General features: G+C 60.8%; 1 protein-coding gene across 1 annotated transcript in view; it reads right to left on the reverse strand.

The window, feature by feature from the left end:
* CACNA1G (calcium voltage-gated channel subunit alpha1 G) overlaps positions 1-25,559 on the reverse strand; it is a 55,593-nt gene that overhangs the window by 12,815 nt on the left and 17,219 nt on the right. The window contains exons 9-23 of the mRNA XM_081109135.1: positions 20,851-21,002; positions 19,895-20,080; positions 19,698-19,812; positions 19,461-19,616; positions 15,015-15,099; positions 14,727-14,920; positions 13,459-13,890; positions 12,488-12,588; positions 12,145-12,268; positions 10,340-10,408; positions 10,064-10,248; positions 9,089-9,215; positions 7,412-7,537; positions 6,781-6,870; positions 5,994-6,207 (exon numbers count right to left, since the gene is read on the reverse strand). Of these exons, the coding sequence (XP_080965261.1) occupies positions 5,994-6,207; positions 6,781-6,870; positions 7,412-7,537; positions 9,089-9,215; positions 10,064-10,248; positions 10,340-10,408; positions 12,145-12,268; positions 12,488-12,588; positions 13,459-13,890; positions 14,727-14,920; positions 15,015-15,099; positions 19,461-19,616; positions 19,698-19,812; positions 19,895-20,080; positions 20,851-21,002 (2,356 nt within the window). The remainder of the gene's footprint in view (positions 1-5,993; positions 6,208-6,780; positions 6,871-7,411; positions 7,538-9,088; positions 9,216-10,063; positions 10,249-10,339; positions 10,409-12,144; positions 12,269-12,487; positions 12,589-13,458; positions 13,891-14,726; positions 14,921-15,014; positions 15,100-19,460; positions 19,617-19,697; positions 19,813-19,894; positions 20,081-20,850; positions 21,003-25,559) is intronic.

Genomic DNA, 25,559 nt, shown 5'->3' on the forward strand with positions numbered 1-25,559 from the left:
CTCAGGAAGTCTAGGGCGAAAGCCAGCTAGCGCAGGCTGCAGCCTCTGAGGCCTATGCCAGGGGTGGCTGGCTCAGGGGCAGCAGGAAGCTTTGGGCCCAGGCCAGTTCGTCTATAATTGTCCTTTCCCATGCAGAGGACTGTTGAACAGAGAGGTAAACCGAGGCAGGGAGTGGCCTGGGTGGGCCTCCACCAAAGGCCGAAGGAAGAAGAGTGCCCAAGAGCTGCACGTCCAGCCTCGCCCGATGCCACGGTCCAGCATCAGCCCTGAGGTGTGGATAACCAAGAGGCAGCAGGTCTAGAATATTGGGGCGCATCACAGGGTGTGCTAGGCCGTCACTCTGCCTGCAGACGCGGGCCAGCCAACGGTGGCTTTGTTTGCTCAGGCGGCCCTCCTGACCCCCAGGAGGGTGGCGGTGGAGAGGCCTGGGACAGGGGACAGCAGGAGGCCGCGGGTCATCCACAGGGCGATCGTGGAGGGCGGACCAGGCGAGGGGGCCTCTTCCTTCCTTCCTTCAGTACCCACAGAACCAGAGGGCGCTAGTCGCCCGTGTTGCTTTAGCAGCTGCAACTCTGTCTCTGCATTAATCTCCGTAAGTGCCGAGAGAGCACCGAGTCCATTATGCTAAAATATGAATGGAGAATTAACTAAAATGTTTGAATACAATTAGGTTAGAAATAGTGGCTCCTTATTAGCCCATTATTAGCTGAGACAATGCAGAGAGGTTGGGAGAGTGCCTCCTCTCCCCTCTTGCCCAGTCTGACTGTTTAGGCGGCCCCAGGGCCAATTAAACCTCCGCCTTCACCGCTGCCATCTGGCCAGGGACCCCTCCTCCAAGTGGCCCAGAGAGAAAGTGGGGGCAGGACGACTGAGGCAGGGCATCTGCTCATAGCGACCGACCGGTCCCATCCCGGGTCCCAGGCCCCTGAGGTCTGTGCCAATGCCCTTCCACCTCCACCCGCATCCCCAGCCTAGACCAGCCGGTGCAAAGGCTGCTGGAAAACCCCTGTGAGAGCACAGGGCGAAGTGCACCAGGACCAACCCCTTTGTTTCACCGAGGAAGAGAACAAGGCCAGCAGAAAGCAGACCTCCACACACTGGGAGGCAGTGACAGCGCCCGGGCCTGAACTCCCAGCTCTAGGCCCCCAGCAGCGGCCGGGGGGTTTCAGACCCAGAGCTCGGGGATCTGGCCCAGAGGATGCCCTCGGAGAGTTTGCCAAAGTCCCTGGCTGTTGGGCTCTGAATGATGCCACCCCCTTTCTGCTCCCCAGCCCGTGGTTTTATAGGCAGCACCTGGGCTCCCAGCAGAACCAGGGAGGCCCCGCCCCCTCCCTCTGGAGGAGGGAGGAGCCTCATGCAGATCTGCTGCTCAGAGAGTTCTGGTCATTGCCCAGGAGGGGCCCAAACCAGTGGTCACTGGCATGTTGGCAGCCCTGGCCCCATCTCCCTGCCTCCCAGTAGTATGAGCTGTTTTAGGCAGAGAAAATACCAGAGTCAGACAGTGGGGAGAAGGGCACCCCAGGAATGCCCTGCCCCCAGTCAGGGGCAGGAACGCAGGAGCGGTGCAGGGAGGGTGTGATGCTGTGAGTGAGGGCAGCAGGCAGAGTGAGTTAGTAGGGGTCACTGGGAGCCTGAGGATTTGCCAAGGAGAGTGGCAGGGAGTAGGCGGAAGGTGGAGACACAGGCCCCCACGGCAGAGGCCACACCATCAGCTGCCACAGCCAAGCCTGCTCGCTGGGTTCCGTGGAAAAGGAGAGGGCGGTGCAGGCAGGTGTCCCACACAGTGCGGTGGGCGTGGAGCTGGTGCCGAAGGCCAAGTGGTCCCTTGGGACTAACCTGACTGCTCAGGCTGGTCCCAGGTGGCCAGTCAGGCCCATTGCCCTGGTAACCAAAGCCTTTTCCCGTGGGCCTCTCCCTGGGGTCTGGCTGAAGCCCTCCCGCTGGGCACAGCACTGGCATTAGCAGGAAGGTGTTTGATTCCTGCAGCCCCAGGCTAGGGGGTGTGTGACGTCATTCGGGGGACACTATGGGATAGGTTACTCAGCAACATCACCAGCCCCTGAGAACGACTGGAAATGCAGACGCTCACCTCCTGCCCAGTCCACACCGTGAGCACTGCTAGGTGAGGCTCAGGCATCTGTGTTCTAATATGTTCCCTGGGCAGTTCTTTTGCACACAGAGATTTGAAAAGCTCTGGTATGGACCACCCGGGACCCCAGATCTGGGAAAGAGGATATGGGACGACCTGAGGCTCTCTTCGGGGGTCTCTGAGCACCCGTCACCCGCTGGAAAGGTAACACACACTATTGCAATCCGTGTACATACTCTCATGTGCCGACAGGAGCACAGCACAATGTCCCCAGAGTGGGGATGCGGCGTGAGAGTAACGAGAGCGTTTAGCTTCGAGCAGGCGTGTCAGGAGTTCTCAGAGGCTGTGAGAGTCTGCACGTGCTGGTTCGTGGTGGAGGAGCTCCTGGGGTGTTTTGGGGTGAGCGTGTACGTGTGGACACTTCAGCCTATAGACCAGGTGAACCCACAAGGCCTCCCACCTTCTCCTCACCCCTTAACACGTCTGGAGCGTGCAGCGCAGGTTGTCGCAGAGAGCGGACCCAGGCAATCCAGACTGACCAGCTGGAGACGCCTGCGCCCCCGAGAGAGATGGTCTCTCGATGCCAAACACCAGAGCTCGCACCATGGGGCCAGCAGACAGCCACCCATCTAGGGCCTCAGGATGACCTCCCACACGGTGGCTCAGTGGGTCCCCCTTGGGTGGGTCCCCGAGCCCCCATAGCTCAGACAGCCCCACATCCACAGGGCAGCGTCTGCAGAGTCGTGTTTTGGGGGGGGGGTGCGGGATAAGGAAGAAAAGCTCAGCCCAGTGGTCCCCAGTCTGAAGCCCACGCCCTCAGCAGCCTGAAAAGGCAGCCGCATGGGGGTTTTTAGGTTCTTTTCAGTATTTCTAAAAGCTTAAAAACGTCACGCACACGCCTGTGTTAAGAGCCCACAGATGAACTGAGCGGCAACATGTTTTTTGTTTTGTTTTGCTTGTGTGTTGTTGTTTTTTGCCATCATTCAGTGTGAAACCTTCTGTGGCTTAGAAGCTCTGATTAGCAATTACATGTGCCTTTGATTAGCAAAAACTGAAACAAAGTCATTATTGAAGTGCTCTTAACTTCAAAGACGGCCTTTTATAATGTGGGGTTTGTTGGCGATGATAAGGGGGGCCCTTGGGGATCAGCAGGTTGGGAACCACTGCGCGGAGACATCAGAGGGTGTAACTGAGGTCCCACTGCCCTGACCCAGATTCCAATGACCTCAGAACCCCCCCCCCCGCCCCCCGTCCGGGGGGATGTGTCGGCTGAGCAGGCGCGGAGGACCGGGGCAGGCGGGGGGGGGGGGGGGGGGGAGGCCAGGACCAGGAAGGCTTCCCAGAGACCGGCTCTCAAAGAGAAGGACCCAACTCGCTCCCAAATCCTGGGTTTCGGGGAGAAGCTTATGGCTAACGCAGGCCTTGCATTCCCAAGTCCTGCTGTTTGTAGCGATGACGTGGCCACCGCGATTACTTGACTATTAATGAGTCTGTTCAATTATTCATCGTTACATTTTTGAAACAAATCCGTCCCCTCGCTGCTCCTCTCATCCTGCGCACTTGATCAAAGTCTCCCCTTCAGACAAAAGGAGACGGAGAGATGTGCAGCTCTAACCATCGAACTGTGTATGACCTGGGAGAAGGAGCAGGAGTGGGAAGAGGCAGCGGGGGGCTGGGGAGCTCGGGCGTGGGAAGCCTTGCAAGAGAAGGTGGGTCCTTCAAGAGGTATCTGAGGGAGGGGGGTGCTGAGACCCTTGCCTCCCATCCAGCGAGCGCAGCATCCCAGGGACCCTCACCCCTTCGCCCCGAGAGGAGAGAACCAATGAGCCGTGGAGAGGCAGCAAAGAGGAGGTCCCCAAACCCATGAGGCGGGCCTGGGGGCAGGCAGGGCCTGACCACCCCCGGGCCACACCCTGGAACCCGCAATCCCAGACGCAGTACCTGGCGCCGCGCTGGCTGAGCTGCCGGAAGCAATTACATCGTCCAGCATTAGATCTAAAAGAACGAAACACGACATGCGTCACTGGCTGGACCTGGCGGGCTGGGCAGGGCCCCCTCACAGCTCGCTCCCCCTCGGCTCCGACCCTCAGTCCACCTACGAATGGGGTGTGCCTAGCGTGGGTGGGCTGGTCCCAGTGTCCAGCCGCAAGCTCGGGGCGCAGAGCACTTGAGGAAAAGGGAGCTATCCAGCCAACGCGACAGGGTCACGGGGACAGGGAATCGGGCACAGCGCGGGGCAGGCAGCCTGTCATCAGAACAGATGTCCACGCCTACCTGTGCCCCGGCCTCAGCTGCACCTGAGGCGGCTCCAGACCCCAGAAGGGGAGCCAGCTGGTCAGGCAGGGCCACAAGTGCCTCCTGCCAAAAAGAATTCCGTCTGCAGATGCCCTGCCGAGAAGGCAGACGGCAAGGGGATGGAGCAGGGGTGGGAGCATGGCTGCCGGGGGCGAGGCGCCTGCTCAGCCTCAGACACAGAGCCAGCCAAGATGGGGCCCCGACCCCAGGGCTGAGCGGTTCGCCCGGGACACAGGTGTGGAGGCTGGGGGACGGGGACAGCTGCACCACCTGTGCTGCCCAGAGGCCCGCCTCCCCCCACGCCTGCCTGAGGGCCCCGCCTCTCCCAGGGCACACGGGCTCTGCCCCACCCGCACCCACCTGGTGGTACTCACATGTCAACACACCAAAGAGCAAACTCACTGCACACATCTTATCGGCGGAAGGAAGACGATGTGAAAAGGAGGAGAGAGAAAGGGAAACCCGCAGACCAGACAGAGACAGACACACAAAGGCTTAGAGAAACCCACACACAGAGACACTCAGAGAAACGTGGGCAGTGACAGGAAGAGAGACTCGTGGGGATGACTGGGTACCAGACAGGCAGGCAGGAGCCCCGAAGACAGGTGCAGGCGCACCTGGAGACTCCGAGAAGCAAAGGGGCTCCTCCCCCTGTCACGTCTCGTCCGTCCTCCCTGCAATCTGTGTGTCTTTTCCCTTAGTCCAGCGGTTCTCAACCTGTGGGTCACGACCCCTTTGGCGGTCGAACGACCCTTTCACAGGGGTCGCCTAAGACCATCCTGCATATCAGATATTTACATGACGATTCATAACAGTAGCAACATTACAGTTATGAAGTAGCAACGAAAATAATGTTATGGTTGGGTCACAACATGAGGAGCTGTATTTAAAGGGCCAGAAGGTTGAGAGCCATTGCTTGGTCTCATGGAAGAAGAGCGTGGGGAGGGGCGGAGAGGGGCCTCACCCAGCCAGTGCCAAGAAAGGCTGGAGATCACAGGTGAGGGGGCTGAAGGCTCTAAGGCCAGAGAGTCATGTGCTCAGAGTTCCTGTGACCCCAGACCTTCTCTGGACCAGGAGGAGATTTTTTTTTTTTTACAGCTTGTTTGAAAACTGACAGTGGGGAAGGCAGGGGTCCCCTCTCACTGCTGTCCATTGGCAACCTCTGTTGAGACCGTGCTCAGCAGCTAGACACTAGGCAGGCACAGGTTCAAGACGCTTGCGTGCCAGCCCTGGGCCGGGCAAGGCTGGCACCTGGGCCAACCCCTGGGTCTCTGGACAGTGGCCCTGGACAACGGAGCATGGTTCTCATCCCATGAGGCTCCTCTGAGAGTCGAGCTGGGAGAGGCTGTGCATGACTCCCCTGGAATCATCGCCGGAGTATGATGCTGAGCCCTGGGGAGCCCCGCAGGGTGGGGGTGGCTCCCCCCCACCACGGGGCTGAACTGGTGTGCTTCATGCTGGCTCTAAAGGCTGACATGCTCTTGTGGGGGAGGAGGTGAGGACGGGGGTGGGAGCAGCTTCTCCCGGCCCCCAGCCCCAGCCCCTGGCCCCCGACAGTCGCAAGGCCAAGGTCAAGCACAACTCAGAGAGAGGTGGAAAGACTACCGACCAGCCATCTGCTTCTCCTTACTCCTTCTCTTTTTCTCCAGTCTCCGCAGCCGTTTCTCCTCCCGTCGCCGCGCCTCCTCCTCCTCCTGGTGCTGCCGACACTTGTGGAAGTTCTCCACCACCACGCCCACAAACATGTTCAGGACAAAGAAGGCCACGATGAGCAGGAACGAGATGAAGTACAGGAGCATCCAGGGGTTGTGGTTCATGATGGGCTGGCAGGGAGCAGGAAGGACAGGAGGAGCCATCAGCCCCGGGGGACTGTCTCAGGTGCTGCCCCATCACCTGAGTCCTTTAAGACGGGGCCCACAAACTCAGGGAGCTACAGGGACCCAGCAGGGGCTGGAAACAAACCGTGTGGGTTCAGTGTTCGGCAGTAGGGAGGGGTGGGGACTGTGGCAAAGTGGAGAGGGGCTCTATCTAAAGGGGAAGCTGCGTCTTTGTTCCTGCTGATTCCGGTTGGGGGAATGCAAGTCCAGGGTTCCCAGATCTTTGGATTTCTCCTGAGCAGGCCCACGTCTGGATTTTCATGTGCAATTCGCCAATTTTTAAATGCTCACCACCAATTCAAAGTATTTAAACGTGTTGCAAAGCCAATAAGACATGCCCGGGTTTGGCCCTCAGGCTGCCAGTCACAGCCTCTGCCGTGAGAGGCAATGTCTCTTCGATGGCATTTTCCCAGCCTGCCTTGCCCTCTTTCTCTCTAGTGTTGGCACTTGTCATGCCTGGAGCCGGCCCATGCTGAGTGCCCTCAGCCCCAACATGGGTCCTGCCCGCCTCGAACCTACCTGCTGGTCCACACCCACGGCATCTAGCCCATCGTACATGATGTCCACCCAGCCGTCCTTGGAGGCCAGCACGAACAGGGACATCAGGGCCTAGGGGGAGGGGGAGAAGGAGAGGAGACCATCGGAAATCTAGGCTGTGTGGCCAAACCACCCACTACTTGTCCTCAAAGCACCTCCTGGCAGCAGCTTGGGGGGCCCCAGCCCCTCCGAGGTCAGGCTGGGGTCACACCCCAGGCCCCTGGAGGGCTCCAAAGCTGGAATGAAACCAGAAGAGCCGTGGGACGTGATCAGGCCCTCTGAACTTCAGAAACCAAAACCGGGGTGGGCCAGGGAAACAGACCCGCAAAACCAAGGGAAGTACTTCTTTTTGTACGTCTCCCTGTTTCTGGGAATGCGGAGTGAGAAAAGGAATCGTCTTGACACTGTGCCTGCACCCTGAGACGGAAACATACAGCTCGTCTCACTGCATCCTTCCTGTGGCCTCCAAGGGAGACACCGCTATGACCTGTTCACCAGCCGAGGAGACAGGCGCTGGCAAGGCCATTGCCCTGCAGGCATCATTAAGGCGGACTTGTGTCCTCTGGGGATTCCTGCCACCACTCCCACCTGCACCTCACAGCCTGGGGCTCACCTGGCCGAGGTTGTCAAAGTTGTACTTGTGCCGGACCCACCGGTAACTGGCTTCGGCACAGTCAGACTTGTTGGTGATGTTCCTGGTGTCCTCACCCTGGCACACGAAGAACTTCCCTTTGAAGAGCTGGACACACATGTGTCCGGAGACAGGGAGAAGTGAGCTGAGACCACCGGACGCCCAGAACTCCCAGCCCGCCCCTCCCAGCAGCCCTGGGGCCTAACAGCTCTGCGCGCATCCTGGGTGAGCGTAGGGGGCTCAGCCCTGGGATCAGCGGAGTCAGGGAACCTCCCCTGAAGGCACCCCTTCCTCTGGGCTCCTCGGAGCAGAGCCCGAGAGAGGGGAGGGAAGGGTGGCTACTGAAAAAAGGGTGAGAGGATGGGAAGAGCCACTCCTACAAAGGGCTGGGGGGCTGGTTCTCCAAGTGGGGTCCCTGGACCAGCATCAGCATCATCTGGGAATGTGCTATAATGACCAATTCTCAGGTCCACCCAGACCCACTGAATCAGACAGTCTGGGAGAGGGGCCAAGCGATCTGGTTTCATGGTGGGGGTGGGCTGGGTGTCATTGACCCCACTTTGCAGATGAGTAAAACTGAGGCTCGGAAAAGTAAATTCACTCCTGAAGGTTGACCAGAAAGGGGGCTCAAGCTCAGGTCTGTGTGGCTGGACAGCTCACCCTCACTCCAGAACAGACCAGGCTATGGCTGTGGGCGAGGAAGGGATTTGAGGAACGAGGACCAGGGGGCCTGGGCAGCAGCTCAGGACAGACCTAAAGCCCCTGGAAGGGCCCCAGACAGGGCTCAACAATGGCTTCCTCTCCTCCTCCAAGCAGGCTGGGGAGAGAGGAAAGGGCAGGGGCACTGCTCGTGCGGGGAAGCACCACACGGCCTTGGCAACTGTACCTGAGCCGGGTCCCCAGGGCTAGAGAATTCCAGGAAACCGGGAACAGCCCCCTCCCCTCCCCAGGGCAGAGAAGACATCCAGAAAGTCAAAGGAAAGGAGGGGGACAGGGGTAGCCACTCAGGAGCTCCCCTGCTGCCCCAACCGCCAGCTGTCTACCCTGCAGCTGAAACAGCTGGAGCCAGGGGCTCGGGAAGACAGGGTGGAGGGGCTCCCAGAGGCGCCTGCGGAATCCTATAGGCAGCTCCCGCTCTGTTTCCTCCAAAGCCAAGTTCCCTCCCTGGGCCAGAGGCCAAGTTTCCCCTGCAGCCCCCACTTCCTGCCTCGTCTGGGGTCTGCACCCGCCTGCCTGCCAGCACGCCGCTAACCTGGCCCAGCTGTCTGGGCCCTGGATCCCCAGGCCTGGCCTGCAGCCCACCCCACTCCAGCAGGGAAGGCAGGGAGGGGATCCCGGAGCAGACCGTGGGCCTGTGCCAGCGTCTGCACTCCGAGTGCAGTGCACGAAGGGGGTGGAACAGCAGCCTGCAGCTGTCACAGGTCAGAAGCCTCTCTGAGGCCCTCGTCCCCTTCGGGCCCTCTTCCAGGCTCCCAGTTCTCTGCAAAGTGCCCAGGCGGCCAAGAGGCCTAAGGCCCGAGGTCTGGAGGAAAGCATCCCTGCTTCTTCCTTTCTGGAATAAAGGTGGCGCCAGCTTGGGTCTCGCCATCCAAGGACCCAGAGGAGAGCCACTCCTTAGGCTTCGGCTGACAGCTGCCCTCCGCCCCGACCCCCACACACCTGCACCCCCAGGATGCCAAAAATGATGAAGAAGGCACAGCAGATGACCACGATGTTGCCGATGGGCTTCAGCGAGGACATCAGTGTCTCCACCACCAGCTTCAGGCCCTGTGCCCGGCTGATCACCCTGCGGAGGGAAGGGATGAGAGGGGTTCCCCCAGCTCAGACACTCCCCTGTCCCTTGCCCTGCTGCCCCGCCTCCCGATCTTGGTTCCTTGGTCCCCTGGGCTCAGGTTGAGGGAAGAGGTTGGCTTTCTGGGCTGGCTGGGCAGAGCAGTCCTCTTTTCCTGGGACTCCTGCCGCCAGGATGCCCACCCGCCATCTCTCAAAACAGGAAGCCGATGCTCCCGCTCTCATTTCCCCTCTCGGGATGTCAATGACCACCTGGGGGAGCTAGGTGGGGACTCAACTCAAGAAGGGTGTTCCCCAGGGATGCAGTGTGTTGCGAGGACAGGGACATACACTCGTAGGGAGCATGCAGGGGGCGGGCAGGGAGGGAATGGGGTGTGGCTTGTCACTGCTTGGGAAGCATCACTAGTCAGTCAGTATAGTCCCCATCCGTGTCCCCAGTCATGGACAGTTCGACTCTGGCCTGGGGATGGGAGGTGACTGCCTCCCTGGGGAGGGTTCCTGAGAGGGTGGGCACCTGCTACATCTGGAGGGTGGCCCCTGAGAGGGGCATGAAGGTAGAGAAAGCAAGGAAAGGCTTCACCAGGGAGGGCAGAGTGTCCCCCTTGAAGGTACCACCCAGGGCCCTTTGTACTGTGCCCTGCACAGGGCCAGGGGCACAGCCGCTCTGAGCAGTATGTCCTCTACGGAGTGTCCCTCAGGGAGGTGCCCAAGGACAGGAGCTCCTCAGCCCGCAGTTTCAGCCGAATGATGGCGGGGTTCTCTGTGGGGGTCGTAAGCAGGAAGCCAGGGCAGGCGAGGTTCTCGCTCTAGGTGGCCACGAGGCAGCATCTGGCGGGGGCTCACCTGAGCGGGCGCAGCGTCCGCAGCAGCCGCAGCACCCGCAACATGCCCAGGATCTTGGTGCCGCTGTCCGAGACCATGGACACCAGGATGTCGATGATGGAGATGAGCACCAGCAGCCCGTCCAGCACGTTCCAGCTGCTGCGCAGGTACGCCTGCTCCCCGAAGCACCAGCCCAGCGCCACCACCTGGGGATGCCCGCCACACCACCGTCACCACCGCCCCCCGGGGGCCGCAGCCCGGCCCTCCGCCCCCCAGGGACCCACGCGAGCCCCTCACCTTCACGGTCATCTCCGCCAGGAAGACCACGGTGAAGACGTAATTGGAGAGGGTCAGGAAGATGCGCTCCTGCAAGAGAGAGCAGGTAGGTGTTGCCTATCGGGGCCTCTCCTCGGGCTGAGTCTGCGCAGCATACAGAAACCAGGATTGTTCCAACATTCAACTCAGAAAAACGACCCCTCCTCTCCCCAACAAGGCAGATAAGCTCCTCTGCCTCCCCCCTCACACACACACACACACACACACACACACACACACGCAGTGCTAGGCTCCTGACTCACTTGCTCCCCTGCCCTGAACAGAACTGCTCCCCTCCCCAGAGTGGCCTGGAGCGGGGGATGATCCCACCATAGTGATGTCATCTGAGCCCCATCTCTCAGGCCCTATCCCGATTTCTGTCTTAAAACTGGGGCAGGATTTAACTTGATCTCCAGCCCCCCACCCCCATTCTACTCTCCTCCTGCTCCACGGACTCCCTTTCCTGCTGTGTGCCCCAGAAATGGAGCCACAGGGCGAGCTGGGGGCCTGAGGGTGGCTGTGCATGCCCAGGTGCAGGTTTGTGCTGGGCACAGGCTGGGGCAGGAGGGGGAGAAGGCGGCCTAGCCCCTGATCGCTGTGGACGGATTCCATTGCTGGGAGGCCAAGAGAGGAGCGAAGAGGACCGCAGAGGCAGCAGGCAGAGCTGAGTGTCAGCGAGAGCAACGGAGAAAGGGGAAAGAGAGAACATGCATGCGGCAGCTAGAGATGGAGGAGCCGAATGGAGCGGTCGGGGGAGAGATCGGGACCAGTGTAACCAGCGGCCTTTGCCCCACCCCACACAGGCCCAGGGGTGGGAGTCCCCAGTGCTGTGCTCACTCATCCACCTCTTCCTGGGCTGGCCCCTCCATCCCTCAGGGCTCTACGCCCCCCCACCCCCCTCCGCCTGGCTGGAGCCCACCCTAATGGAAGCCAGAAGCCACCGCAGCACTGACATCTGAACAATGGTGGGAGGCAGTGAGGGGGGCGGGGCGCCACCTCCAAGCAAGTGGGCAAGATGCCATGAGAGGCAACAGAGCCGCCCCCACCCACCCCTCTTGGACCACATCATGTCGGGGGAGGGGCTCTGATGCCAGGCTGGGGAGAGAGCTCTCAGAACAGCTGTGCCCACTCCGAAGAGGCTGGCCCCTGGGAGTACGTCTGGATACTCAAGCCTCTGGACTGTCCTTCTGAGAAGGACTGACAGGTTCATGGCCAAGCAGAAGTGACCAGTGTCCCCCCGGCCCCCTTAGGGCCCCTGAAAACCTATTTTTTGTGACCTGGCAGGACCATGAGAGCCAAGGCAGCTTCCCTCTCCTGTTCTGCATCCCCCATCAATGCACGGGTCATGGGCCATGGGGTCATAGGTGAAACCGAGACCCTTCGCCAGGAGCAGGGAAAGCAAGACAGCTCTGCCCAGCCAGGACGAGTCTCGCTGTTTGCATCATCCCAACACTCACCGACTCACACAGGGGCCTCACAAGGCTCTGGCTCACGAGAACACGCCGTCTGCAAATAGCCGGGGTGCGACGGAGCTCGCTTTCCACCCAGGTAAGGAGCAGAGCCCACTCCCCCAGCTGGGCTGGTGCATCGCAGAGGGAGACAGAGGCAGGAGGAGAGGGGCAAGGTGCCCGTCGCCAGGGTGGGAGTCAGGGGGGCCTAAGGGAGAGTCCTGGCTCCCTCCCTCTGTGTGGTCCTGGGTCTCCTTGCCCACCCTGCTGGCTACCCCGGGAGGGGCCTGGCACCGAGCAGGCACTCAACAGCCACCACGTGTCGTCCTGGGGACTCACAGCGCTGTGCGGGTCGATCTTGGGGCGCTCCATGGCAATGGTGATGCAGTTGAGGAAGATGATGACGAGGACCACGTGGTCGAACATCTTGTGCGTGATGATCCGGTGACACAGGAGGCGGAACCTGCTCCAGGACAGAGGCCAAGGCTGAGCGGGAGGCAGGGCAGGGCAGCAGTGAGAGGCATCGTCCGAGGCCCCTCCCCGTCCTGGGCCCTCCCAGCCCGAGGCCCCTCTCTCACACACTCCCACGTCTGGGGACACTGCTCACATCTCTGGGGTGACGGCACAGGATACTCTCCCATGAGGAGAGGCTGGGGTACAGGTCAGGGGACCCCCTGCTTACCTTGACTGAGGAGGGAAGATGTAGGCAGACCAAGAGTCTCGCTCTCGGCAGCAGGCAGGGAGCCGGGCTCGGATCCACGCTCTCATCCGCTCCCCTTTGCTCTGGGGAGGATCACAGGGGTGAGAGCAGGGCCAGGCCTCCGAGTCCCCGACCCCTCGTTCTTTTGTAGCAGCTCCACGGCCCCCACTCCTTGCCTACCTTCCCCCAGCCGTGTTTCTTCCTGCATTCCTGAAACCACCTTCCCACCTCCCTCTAAGGCCCTTTTGTCCCCTGAGCTTCCCTCGTCCTTCATCTCCCCCCTCCTCCCTTGCCCAAGCTCTCCACCTTTTCCCATCTCTGCCTCCAGCTCAGCCCTCGCCTGCCCTTCCTCCTTCCCTCCCTGCTGGGCTTGGAAGTGCATCAATTATCAAACACTGTACCCATCACAGCTGTCTGTTCAAAGACACACCTGGGATGAGGGGACCCTGGCCTCTTCTCCTCACGTGATAACTGGGAGGTCCTGTGCCCCATCCCAGGGCTAAAGGTGGTGGCTGGGGACTGGGGGAGGGGGGTAATGGGTAAGGATGGGTGTGAAGTCGAGGCTGTGATGAGGTCCAGATGAGACAGGGGGACAGGAGAGGGCGTCAGTTTGGAGAGATGAGTGATGGGTCTTTCTGAGTCACAGGGGGAGGACCATGAAAGATTCATACACATCTGTCCAAAACCATTCATATCCACCAAGGACCGCAGACACACAGCCCTGGGGGTGATGAAGATCTGGGGCTCAGCGAGGCCAGGAGAGGGAATAAAGGGGGTGTTTGAAGCTCGGCCTCTGGGGCCGGCACCCTGATATCCCTTGGGTGTGATGGTAAACTTCCTGAATGCCATAGAGCTGGGAGGGGCTGTCCACCCCTGCCCCAGGCCAGGCATAGCTCCTCTCACTCAAGGTCGGGGATGAGTGGGTGCAGTCACTGTGCCCACAGGGGCCTCACCAGGTTGCCCTCGTCATCGCCATCATCTCCATCCAGTGGGGGGTCGTCGGGGTGCAGGGCCCGGGCCAGGCGCCCCGAGGCCGACTTGCCATTGCAGCCCTGGTGCTCAGAGGCAGAGCTGCGGCCGCTGGCTGTGCGGTGCAGCCCGGGCACCTGCAGCGTGTCGGGCAGGTCAAAGGAGCTCTTCGCCTCCCGCTCCAGGGAGCCCCTGTGGCGACGGTCGCTGCCTGCTGGGCTGGCCCGCTCCTCCTCCGAGCTCTCCTCTTCGTCCTGGCTCTCCTGGCCCTCGCCCGACAACAGGGACCTCCGCTCCCCACTCGGGCTCCTCCGCTTCAGGCTGGGGGCCCGGCCCAGGCTGTTGCGGCTGGAGCGCCTGCTGGCCCAGCTGCTGGCTGCGCTCCAGGGGCTGTGCGGAGAACTCCGGGCACTCGGCTGGGGATGAGCAGAGGAGAGGGTGGCCTCAGCCAGCGTCACGTGGCCCTGCATCCCCCCCAGACACCCCATCTCCTGTGAGCCTCCTGGCACCACACCAGGTGTGGAGGCAGGATGGGCAGGAGCCTGGTGTCGGATGCCTGGATCCAGGTCCAGGCTTATTCCAACCGGCTGTGTGACCGTGGCCAAGTTACTGAACCTCTCTGTACCTCAGCTCCTCACCTGTCAACTAGATGGGACACGGGCACCTATTCCACATTCAGTTGGTGAGAGAAGCCTAATACCCGCCGGTGGCAGTACAAAGCACTGGTCAGAGCGTCGGCCCTGACACCGGCCTTCTGGACTAACGTGCTGGTTCCATCACCTACTGGCTTCGGAGCTTCCCACAAATCACTTGGGCAACCTGAGATGCAGGTCCCCAAATAGGGAGAGTAACAGCACCTACTTTATAAGGTTGCTATGAGGGTTCAACGTGTCTAGGACACTATGAGCAGCATCTGGAATCAGTGACCAGCTGGGGGCTGCTATTACGATAAGGTATTAAGGAGGTACCACCACACACACACACACACACACACACACACGCACACACTCACACACACGCTTTACAAGGAGGCTCAGAAGTTGAGCCTCACTCAGTTCAGGAACCGGAGCAGCAGGATTTGAACCCAAGGCCATGGCTCCACCACATGCCTGCATTACCAGCCCTGATCAACCTCCCGGGGCTCGTCCACCCATGGCTCGGGGGTATCTGCTCAGGCCTGCCCACCTCCATCCTCTCTCCCTTCCTGAAGTCCTCACATCTCCCACCGTCGGGCACCCACAGGCACCCCTACCGGTGACTTCATCTCGTGGGCTGCCCCGGGCTCCGCCGACCCGCTGCTGCTGGTGCGGCGGGAGGCAGGGCCCAGTGCCTCAGCCAGGCCGGTGCTGGAGCTCTTGGGCAGCGACATGGGCGTGGCGGCCGTGTGGATGATGAGAGGGGGCAACAGGCTCCTCTGAAGCTCCGGGTGCTCTCCCAGGGACACCACTGCGGGGGAGAGATGGGGACACCCTGAGTCCACTCAAAGCTGGGCCAGGGCCAGGGGCTGCCCCCACCCCTGCCCCCCGGGACAGATACACACAGGCCAAGCGCTTCTTCCTGTCTCCGTCGCCATCCAGGCTGGGGGAGAAGAAATCAGGCTCTGACTCGGACTTGGTGGCATCTCCCTAGGGGAGGGGAGCAGCGGGCCGTTAGGGAGCTGGCCCAGCAGGGGTCAGTGGGCTGGATGGAGGTCTCCCTGTCTTCACACGCACACACTACATAGAGGCCACGGGGACCAGCAACCACGGCACGAGACATGCACTGGCATCAACCAGACCACCCAGGCTTGGGGCCCGGGGCTCCCCAGGGTCCCTAACACCTGTGCCTCCCACCAGCCACACCTCAGAGAAGGCCACTGTTAGCCCCAGAGCCCGGAGCACAACCAGCCTGGCTGGGACTGGCTCCAAGAATGGCCGAGGGGAGAGAGGATAGCTGGGTGGGTGGTGGCATGGCCAGGGGAAGCCGGGGACCTGAGTGGTCACTAGAGCCTCAGTTCCAAAGGCCACCTGCACCCCCTGCCTTCCCTCCGTGGCTGCCCTCCCCGAGCCTCAGCCCCGAGGACCCCAGAAGGAAACTGAAAGGCCCCAGACAGAGCGGCTCAGCCCAAGGACGCCACTTCGGTCCCCCTGCTTCTCCCTACACCCTACCCAAGCTCCCACCCCTCCCCTGGCCCCATTTTTTACCTCTCTCTCTGTCTCTGGGACAGTTTTTTCTTCCTTCTTAGCAGGTCAGTAGGTTCCCCAGTAATTACACACTTCTCCTTAAGAAGTTATTAAAAAATACTTGATTGCTACTTTTGATAAGGACATAAATATTGCGTAATTGGCATCTCAGGGGATCATTTTCATTAACTCCGTTTGCGTCCCTAACAGAGCTTTTAATTATCAAGTGGGATCTCCAGGGGGCTGCTCGGGATGTGCAGCTCTGTGGGTCCTGCGGGAACCCTGACTTTGCCCTGAATCCGGGTGCAGGAAACAGCAGGGCACAGGCTCAGCGCTGGGGCCAGAGGAGGAATATGTCCCCCCCAACACCTGCTGGACCTCCTGGGAGGGCGGGGGGCCAGAGACTGGGAAGTGGATTGAAAACTCTGGCACATTCTGGCAAGAGCCATCCCTATCCCCTCATCCTCCAAAGACATGTCCTGAGCTGAGGCAGCTAGTGGGGTCTCCAACAGGGGCTCAGGGCAAGGGGGGGGGCGAGAGAGACGGGGAGCACGGTCTGGGCCCCGGATGGGACTCCACTGAGGCCCGGCGACTGGGACCCCCGGGGGCCCTCTGCGTCGGCACGCACACGCGGTGCACCACACACGTGCACACAGAGGATTCTAAGTCCCTTCCTTCTCCCTCCATCCGCCGGTCTGTCGGGGGCGGAACATGCCCTTTGCGGGTGGATGGGGGCAGAGGCAAGGAGGCTCCCCTCCTCCCTGTCCTCAAGGGGGAAGGGACTTAAAATCGAAGCCAGCCTCACGACACCAATGACCACCACGGCGACCACAGGTTGCACAGGAGCTGAGCGTGAACACGAGCACAGAGACATGGAGGCGGAGTGGAGGGGGCACGGGGCACGGGGCGGGGCATGCCGACTCAGGATCGCGTACCTACCCCCTGGGAGTCGACAGGCAGCTGAATACAGCTTAACTGTCCACTCGCATCTTCCCGTTTGCTGATTTCCTACAGGGAGAGGGGGAGGCAGGGGACGGGCGCTGGTCACAGGCGCTCAGACTTTCAAACATCAGCAGTGTCCAAAGAGGAGGGAGAGAAGGAGCGATGCAAACCCGACAGCAGGGGACGTGAGACACGGGGGGTGGGAGGAGAAAGGGGAGAGAGCGGCCTTCCAGAATTCAGCCACAGGCTCCAGGGCCAGATGAATCTGAAGGGTGAGGAGGGAGGCCACGAAGATGGGGACAAGGGCAGGAAAGGCGACCAAGCCCCCGGGTAGTTCTAACAGCAGCCACCATTCGCCGGGTGTGCCAGGCATCACGGCCGGCTTCATGAACACTAGCTTGCTTCCTCGCCAGGCGGGGAGCAGGCGCTGCCAGAGCAATCTTAGAGGAGGCACCCAGGTCTGGAAAGACTGTGCCCGTCATACAGAGTCAGAGGTGCCTCGGGGCCTCGCACCTAAGACTCTAGCTCCCCCTTCCTGGCTGGGAGGCAGCAGGCTGGGGGAATGGGCAGGAGCGGGGTTGGGCGGGTGGGGGGAGGAGGAGTGGGTGGAAGTCAGAGGCTGGGGAGGAGACCAGGTCAGGATTGAGAACAGGCCTCCTAACTCCCATCCCTTCTGCCTTCGTCCCTCCCCATCAGAACGGCTCCTGCTGCTCCAATGGGGATGGGATGTGACAAGGAACACCAGGATGACAGCTATGATGTTGTTTAATATCAATTAATGGCCTCACACAGGGCCTGCTGCCTGTTCATTTAATTAAGTGTGTGGATGATAAATATACAGGGGTTCAGGGCACTGCCCCCTGCAAGTCAGGAAATCTACAGCCAGCCGGCTCCGGCCCCTGGCGGCGCGGCAAGGCCAGCAGGGGGCCACTCTCGAGGCTCCTGCTAATGACATCCAAAGAAATGAAGGCAGCCACTTCCTCCACGAGGTGGGCTGCCTCACATGCCACCACAACGGCAAGAACCAGACTCCCCTGCCAGATTGTGGGGCTCCCAGAGCCACCGGGGCAGCCCCCTGAAACTCGGTACAGGAGGAGGCAGGCGTCTCTGGAGGCATGCAGGTCACCGTCATCGAGAGCCCCCCCTGCACCCAGGTGCTGGCTCACGTGCAGGACAGCGAGCAGCTGGCCCAGCCCCTCCGCAGGCTCTCCACGGCCATGCCACTGCCCACCCCATGGGGCGGGTGTTGGCGCTGTAATCCTGTCTCCATCCCGCCCAGCCCCGAAGCAGCAGGCCCTGCCAGAGACCATCCCAGGAGTCACTTGTCCTCTGAAGGTGGAGGAGGCTGTGGCCCCAGGTCCTGGCTGGCCCCTTAGGCTGAGGCAGGCCCACAGGCCACGAGCAGGGCCAGAGTGACCAGGCCAGGCCCGAGGGCCAGGCTGCTCTCTTCCCACACACAGACGTAGCTGCTGCCTAGCAACCGGGCCGGCTCAGCGGCACTCGATTTAACAAGGTGTTCGCTGAAAAAGGCCGCGGTGGGAGGGGGCTGTCTGCGCTGGGCACCGCCAGGACTGCCCAGGTGGCCATTGGCCAGTTGAGGGAAGCAGAACAGGCTTGGGGTGCTTTCCAGTTCCCCCCACATAGTTCCACAGCAATTATTCTAGGGGAATCTTGGCTGTCAGGAGCTGTGGCCTGGGAGGGGCTGAAGGACCGTGTCCCCACTCTGCTCCTCCTCCCACAGGCCAAGAGCCGTGGCCGAGCATGGTGGGTCTCCATAGAGACCCTGGCTTTTGTGGGAGCATGGTGGCACCCCTTCACCCTTCACGCCCCAGGGAACTACCCAGTCAGTGTCCTGCTGCAGGGAGAGCACCAATGTCTCTCCCTCCTGCAAAAGGCCCGCCGTCACCAAGGCAGGGCTCCACCAGCGGCCCTCACCACCCCGCAGGAGGAGAGGCGATAATGGGGAGCTACAGAGTTACAGGGGGCGCCGGAGAAGGCCAGTGAGGGACAGATGCCCCCGCACCCCACCAGCCTGGCCCTCGGGGAGCAGCCCTCCCTCGCAAAGCTGGGAAAAGGCGGAAAATAGATTTTTGTTTTTCCACCGTGTGCCGGGTATTTATAGACCAGGCCGCAGCGGGAGTTTCCATCCGGGTCACCCACAGAGAACTGGACCGAGCGCTCCTCCACACCCAACCTGGAGCGTTTCTAGGTTGGGTCAACCTCCCCGGGTGCACGGCACCGGGCTGGGCCTGGGGCGGGCAGAGGGGCAGGGCGGAGGGAGAGGAGGAGGGTGCAGCCTTTCGGGCAGAGGCTGTGCCCCGGCCCGGCACGGGCGGGATCAATGTAAGTCAATATTAATTGATGACGCTGCCTGTGACGGAGGTGATGGAGCCGGGGCTGGAAATAGGACGCTCATCTCTGCCATCCCCGCAGCTAATTGGGCTCATTTCTCACCCTGGGCAGCTCGGCCCTGCCCGGGCCCTGGTGGCATCTTCATCATCTCAGCCAGAGCTCAGATGACTTGCACACAAGCTTCCCCCCACCCCTCAGCTCAGATGGGTCCCCCCAGATGTCCCCGAGAACACCTATACTCAGGGATCCAGACGCCCTGTGTGCTGACACTTGTGTAGCTTTCTGAGGAAGGGTTTAGCCGACTTTGAAGGGGAAGCCCACTGGGCAGCTAACCTGGGGTCCCAAAGACACCCCCCCACATGCACCCCATTTCCTGAGTGCCAAGAGGCTTCCTGAAACCCGGCGCCTCCCACCCTTAGTCGCCCCCACCTAATCTGAAGGGTGCTTTCTGCAGAACCTGCCAGGCCCCCAAAGGTCAGGCTGGGCAGCCGATTCCTCCTGGAAATGGACCGTTGCGGGCAGGGGGTTACCTCCGCCTGGAAGCCCTCCACCAGAATGGCGACAAGCAGGTTAAAGAGCACGTAGTTGCCAAAGGTCATGAGGGCAATGAAGTAAAGGGCAGCCCAGGACGACGTGGAGGCCATTCCGTTGTAGAGCACCTTGTTCCAGTCCTCCTGGGTCAGGATCTGTGGGCAGAGGGCGGGAGTCAGGGCATTGGCCAGGGTCACCTCACCACCCCTGCCCACCCTGTCCCGCTGCCCTCGCACCTGAAAGACGGTGACAATGGCCCAGAGCAGGGAGTCGAAATTCTTCCGGTCCGGCAGCGTGTCCCCGTCCCGCTCGGATGCAAATTTGCAGCCGAAGAGGTGCATGCCCAGGATGCTGCAGACACAGGAGCCACGGGATGGGCTCAGCCCCAGCAGCCCCGCCCCCGAGGCCCCTCCCCGCGGGCACCCGCCCTCACCTGAAGATGAAGATGAAGAGCATGAGCAGCATGCAGAAGGTGGCCACGTTGTCCATGGTCTTCATGAGCACCACGAGCTGCCGCTGCAGCGCCGGCAGGAAGCGCACCAGCTTCAGCACCCGCATCAGGCGGAAGGTCCGCAGCACCGACAGGCCGCCCCCCTGCTGGCCCACGATCTCCCACACACTGCAAGGGGGTGGGGGCGGGGAGCCTGAGCCTGGTGGGCATGCCCACCCCCCGCCTGCCCCTCCCTTTACGAAGGGCCAGGAGCACCCGGGGGCCTGGATTGGCTGGCACAGCCCTCGGGCCTCCGAGATGTCAAGGATCTGGGGGACAGCTCCTGCCCTCTCCACCCTCCCGGCCAGGCCAAAGATCGCACAGCCTGGCAGTGGACAGCCCTCTCCTTCAATCGGCCAATGCAACAGCATCCAGTTATGGAATATTCCCTTTGTTCTCTTCAAATGAAATCTAAAGCCAATTCCAAAAAGCCATAAAGCAGTTCTCCTGGCTCCTGGCTGGAGGGGACGGGGCACTTTCCCGAGGTGTTGGAAACCCTGAAGCAAGCGGTCGGCGTCTGAGATGGTTTCCAAGCACTTTGCAAGCAGGGATGGCTGGCCGGGCCTCAGACCTCCTCCAACTCCTCGCCAAGGCCAACTCCCCAGTCCTCACCCACCCCCCCTCCCGGGCCTGCGTGGGGGTGAGGACAAGAAGTAGAAGCGGGGAGAGGAGACCGCAGAGGGGCTTGGCCAAAGGAGATGTGAGGCCAAGACCCTCCTGAGCAGGGTAGGACCGAGAGACAGGGTGGAGTGGAGCAGGGGGGGCACAGCGAGTCCCCACCTGGGGGCGCGGCAGGGCCTGTGGGTCAGTGGGACCCCTGGAAGAGGCTGCGTGGCTCCTCGCCCCAAGCCGCCCCACGGACGCTCTTCAGGCGAGAGGCAGTGCAGGGGCGGTCATACCTGATGACAACAATGACGCCGTCGAAGATGTTGTAGGGGTTCTTGATGTAGCCAAAGGGACCATACACGAGCAGCTTCAGGAGCATCTCCAGGGCGAAGAGGCTGGTGAAGACGATGTTGCTGATTTCCAGGGCGTTGGTGAGCTCCTCGGGCTGCAGGGCAGGGCGGGCGTGAAGCAGCCGTGGCTTGTCCCTGAGCCCCTCACCCCAGTCCCCCCAAACACGGGACCACAGGGAGAGGAGGAGCAGGAACAGAAAGCCAGGGGTTCTGGATGCTCAGGCTTATGGGGAACACCCTCCCCCAAAGGGTCCCCCCACCATTCCCAGCTCTGGGTCTCAGATCCTGGGGCCTGCCCTGTGGGCTCTGCCCACCTCCTGCTGGCAGCTCTGAGACCCATCGGTCCTGTGCTGCCAGGTCAGCCCAGCGAGCCCAGGCCAGTGGCGCAATGATGCTGGCCCGTGCCACGAGATGACTGCCAAGGCCTCACACGCATACCAGTCACACAGCCACCGGCAAAGGCACACGTGCTCCACAATTACTCTGTGGACTTGGCAGCCTCCTCTCGGACAACTACTGGCTACCCTGCTTCCTTCCAGACAACGCACCAACAAACGTCACGCACAAACACGCATACGCACACCAACATGCTGATACACAGAAGGGAACCCCCAAGAAGGGCTGTCACAGAGAAGGAGGCTCCGGAAGCTGCTACCAGAGACTAGGACACCTCGGTTCCTTCTGTCCATTCACTGTGTGACCTCAAAGAGGACAACCATCTCATCTGCTTCTCCAGCTCACTAGTCACCGCCCTCCCTTCCTCCTCTTTTCAGTATTAAGTGCTGCCTGCATACCTAGAACTGCACCAGGTACGAAAGGGGCCGCACAAACATGCCAGCCATGCCCTCTGCTCCCGGGAGCTCAGCAGCTGGCTGGAAGCAAGGTGTACGCACACAGCACAGCTGAATGACCGCCAGAGGCCTGAGATGCTTCCGTGACAAACTATATGACCCAGACAGTAAATCCGGGAGCTCGGGGACAGAAGGTGAGAGAAGGACACGCCAGGAAAGCCTTCGTCAGCAGCCAGCATTTGACATGAACTCTGAACGGTGAGTGGGGTCTCTCCAAGCAGAGCAGAGGGAAGGCACCACAGGTCCAGCACAAGAAATGAGCCCTGTGCCTGGCCGGTGTGGCTCAGTGGTTGAGCATCAACCTATGAACCAGTGGGTCACGGTTCAATTCCCAGTCAGGGCGCATGCCTAGGTTGTGGGCTCGATCCCCCATGGGAGGCGTGCAGGAGGCAGTCAATCAATGATTCTCTCTCATCATTGATATTTCTATCTTTCTCTCTTTCTCCCTTCCTCTCTGAAATCAATAAAAATATTTTTTTAAAAAAAAAAGAGAGAGAGAGAGAAAGGGAGGGGTGTGGCTGAGCTGGAGGTCCGGGTGGAGATGATTGGTTCAGCAGAGCCCACTGCCCATCGGTGGGGTGTTTGACCATTCAAAAGCCCAAGCTCCATGGCAGCCACTCAAGGATAATAAATAAATAAGCAGGTGAAGCCCCTAGTCCTTCAGACACCTCACCCTGTTAACCTGGCTGCCTCATCTGGCCGGCTGTCCACGTAGGTCACCCAAGCCTGGAGCCAGGCCCTGGACGCCACCAAATGGATCCTACCGGCCCCAATCCGTGTGACCAGCCTGGGTGGAAGTGGGGAGAATTGGGAGGAAAGGCCTCCGACTGCCAGGTGAGGCGCGTCTGGAGGTCCGTGGCTGCTCAGGAAGAGAGAAGCTCTCAACTGGGCATGCGTCCTCTCCAAAGGCAGTCCTGGGGGCCAGAGCCAGGGTCAGCAGGCAGAGCCAAGAGCCAGCTGCCCAGAGAGTGAGTGGCTGTCACAGGGGCAGGTGTGGCACGGAGCCCGTGGCTCCGGTAGATCTGAATCGAATCTTTTCTCCCCAGACGGCGAGTGGAGGCAGGAGAGGGCACCGTCACCTGACCTAGTGAACGGGGTCACAGAGAGACAGGACCTTTGTCCACTGCCTGTGAGCGCGGAGCAGGTGGTGGGGAGGGGCTTATGTCAGGACAGAGAAAGCCCAGGGCGCAGAGCCCTCCTGAGAGAGTGGATCCCCCACTCTGTGCTCCCAGGTCCAGTCTCCCCGGAAGCTGTGATCGGCGAGCCTGGCTCCCTGTCACTCTGCCACCTGCCCAGTTGTTCGCTCTGGGATCGGATAAAGATGAGGCGCATAGACCACGCAGGTGTGATATTTTGCGGGTCCCCTGGCTCGTGCCTCTCACCTCATGCCATCCACACAACAGCGGTCACACCGGGGGTTTATAGATGAACAAAAGAAGTCAAGAAGATGGTGAATGACAGGTTCAAAGTCACAGGGCGGGGAGAACGAGGGAGGGCGCCCAACCCACCTCACTCTGACTCCAATAAATACCAAGCAGGACCAAACCCAACATGGTGACAGCAACAGGCCCGTGAATCAGATACCCGGATGGACTGAATATACTATGTACCTTCTAATGAACATAAAATTACATTTCACATGAACATAGATGTATGAATGAAGAACAAGTTGAGCCCAGGCAGGGTGGCTCAGTGGTTGAATGTCAACCTATGAACCAGGAGGTCCCAGTTGGATTCCCCATCAGGGCACATGCGGGCTGGGTCCCAGTGTGGGGCATGCAGGAGGCAGCCGATCAATGATTCTCTCTCATCACTGATGTTTCTCTCTCTCTCTCCCTTCCTCTCTGAAATCAATAGAAATATATTTTAAAAAAAGAACAAGTTGGCTTGAAAACGTAACTGAAGTACACCATGTACATAGAGCAAATACATTATACCTCAACAACAAAAATGAATACAACTTTTTTAAGTAGCTGGACGCCCTGTAGTCTTTGTTATCGTGTATTTACTCCGTCAGTGAGCCCTAAAAGTACAACTACTACCAGGCGTGTGGAGGGAGGATGTTTTCATCATGTCCTAACGTTATCCCTGGGGTAGAGACAGTCTGTACCCGGTGTTCATTGGCACACACATGCTCACACACGCTCACAAACCAACTGAGAGCCTCATCAGAAGGATGGTGCAGGGCTCCCCCAAGGCCTACATGATGGATCCTTGTCGGGGTGCGAAGTGGGGGTGGGGGGGGCAGAAAAGCCTGAAGCCTCCACCTCCTCCCTCCAGGCAGCTCAGGGACTGGAGAGGCAGGTGGGGGGAGGGCCGGGCCCTCTCCCTCAGCCCGTCCTCTCTCTCCTCACACACTCACTGGGCAAGGCCTATCCTCTCGCAGGACGCTGGGACCCCCCGTGATCCATGGGAAAAAGCCCTCCTCCCCCAGACATCCAGGTCTGTCCAAGTTACTAAATCGGAGGCTGGGAACATTCTGCAAACGCAGGACGAGGGCGCAGAGACACAATCTTAGCAACAGAGTTGCCCCAGGGACCAGAGCCGTGATCCCGGGCCTCCGCAGCGGCGAAGGGGTGGGGAGGGAGCCAACTTCTGCCAGCACCCTCGCCAGGCCTGCAGGGCTGGTGCCTTCCTCCCAGAAGGTCACTTCCTCCCTGCCTCCTCCACGGCCTGCTCCCAAAGGTGTGGTCATTGAAAGGAGGTGGCTTAGGTGCAGGGCTAGGTCCGGCCGAGCGTTTCTCTGCATCTGTCCACGCGGCCCCCAGCCCCCCCTAGAGCCCATGTCCTACTGTCATCCCTGGGGCAGATGTGCGCAAGCCCGTCAGGCCCTCCCCCGGGGCCAGGATGTCCTTTCTCGGGTCTAGACTGCATCCTCCCTCCGGTGCACAGAGGTCAAGGCCCAGGAAGCGCTTTGGTGAGCTGAGGCCAGGCAGCCCGAGCTCCTCCCACCCAGAGCTCCCAGGTCTTCTCAGGGCTGTAACTGTACATCCCCCACCTCCCACGTCCCAACACCTTCCCTCCCTCAGCCTGTCACCTGAGAGCAACTGCGGCCCCCGGTAAGCTGTACATACTTCCCAGCACCAGGTCTCCCCTGACACCCACAGCAGCTCCATCAACGAACCCTGATCGTGCCCACAGCGTGCACGACACTGGTGATGCAAGGTGGGATCGAACCCGAACACAGGAGGCCTGCCGACTCTGGGACTTTCCACCTGTGTGACCTGGGGCGAGTCCCTTAACCTCTCTGATCCCTAGTGGCCTCTTCTGTGAAACAGGGTAACACCACCTCGAGGGGAGGCTGCCTTGCAGAAGACAGATCAAGCCTGTGAGCACATCCAGCCGAGAGCCACGCTCAAGCGGCCCCGTGGGCACTGCCAGTGGAAGTGGCCTCACACGGGGCAGGACACAGTGCCTGCAGGGCTGTCACTCAGCATCAGGAGCACCAGGAGCACCAGGAGCTCCAACCCCACGAGGTCAGTGGGCCAGTGGGGAGGAGCAGGCGGGAGGGGAGCGCCCAATGAGGACATGCCCAGCTGGGCGCAGTGTGAGCCAAGGTGCAGAGGAGGGAAGGGCCGGGCATACCAGGGACCAAGAGTTAAGTGGTCTGCCTGGGTCGGAGCGGGGAGGGGCCGGTGGGGGACAAGGCTGCAGGGTCAGCAGGGCCAGGCCCATTGACTCCACGCCACAGGCTGGACTTGCCTCTGGGCACATGCTGCCATTGAGGCTGCGGGGGATGGGGTGGGGGGTGGGGGAGGGAGGCGATGTGCAAAGCGGTGTATTAAGAAGATTAATCTGGCT

Source organism: Myotis nattereri (genome assembly GCF_964212035.1).
Source record: "Myotis nattereri genome assembly, chromosome: 16".
Lineage (NCBI taxonomy): Eukaryota > Metazoa > Chordata > Mammalia > Chiroptera > Vespertilionidae > Myotis > Myotis nattereri.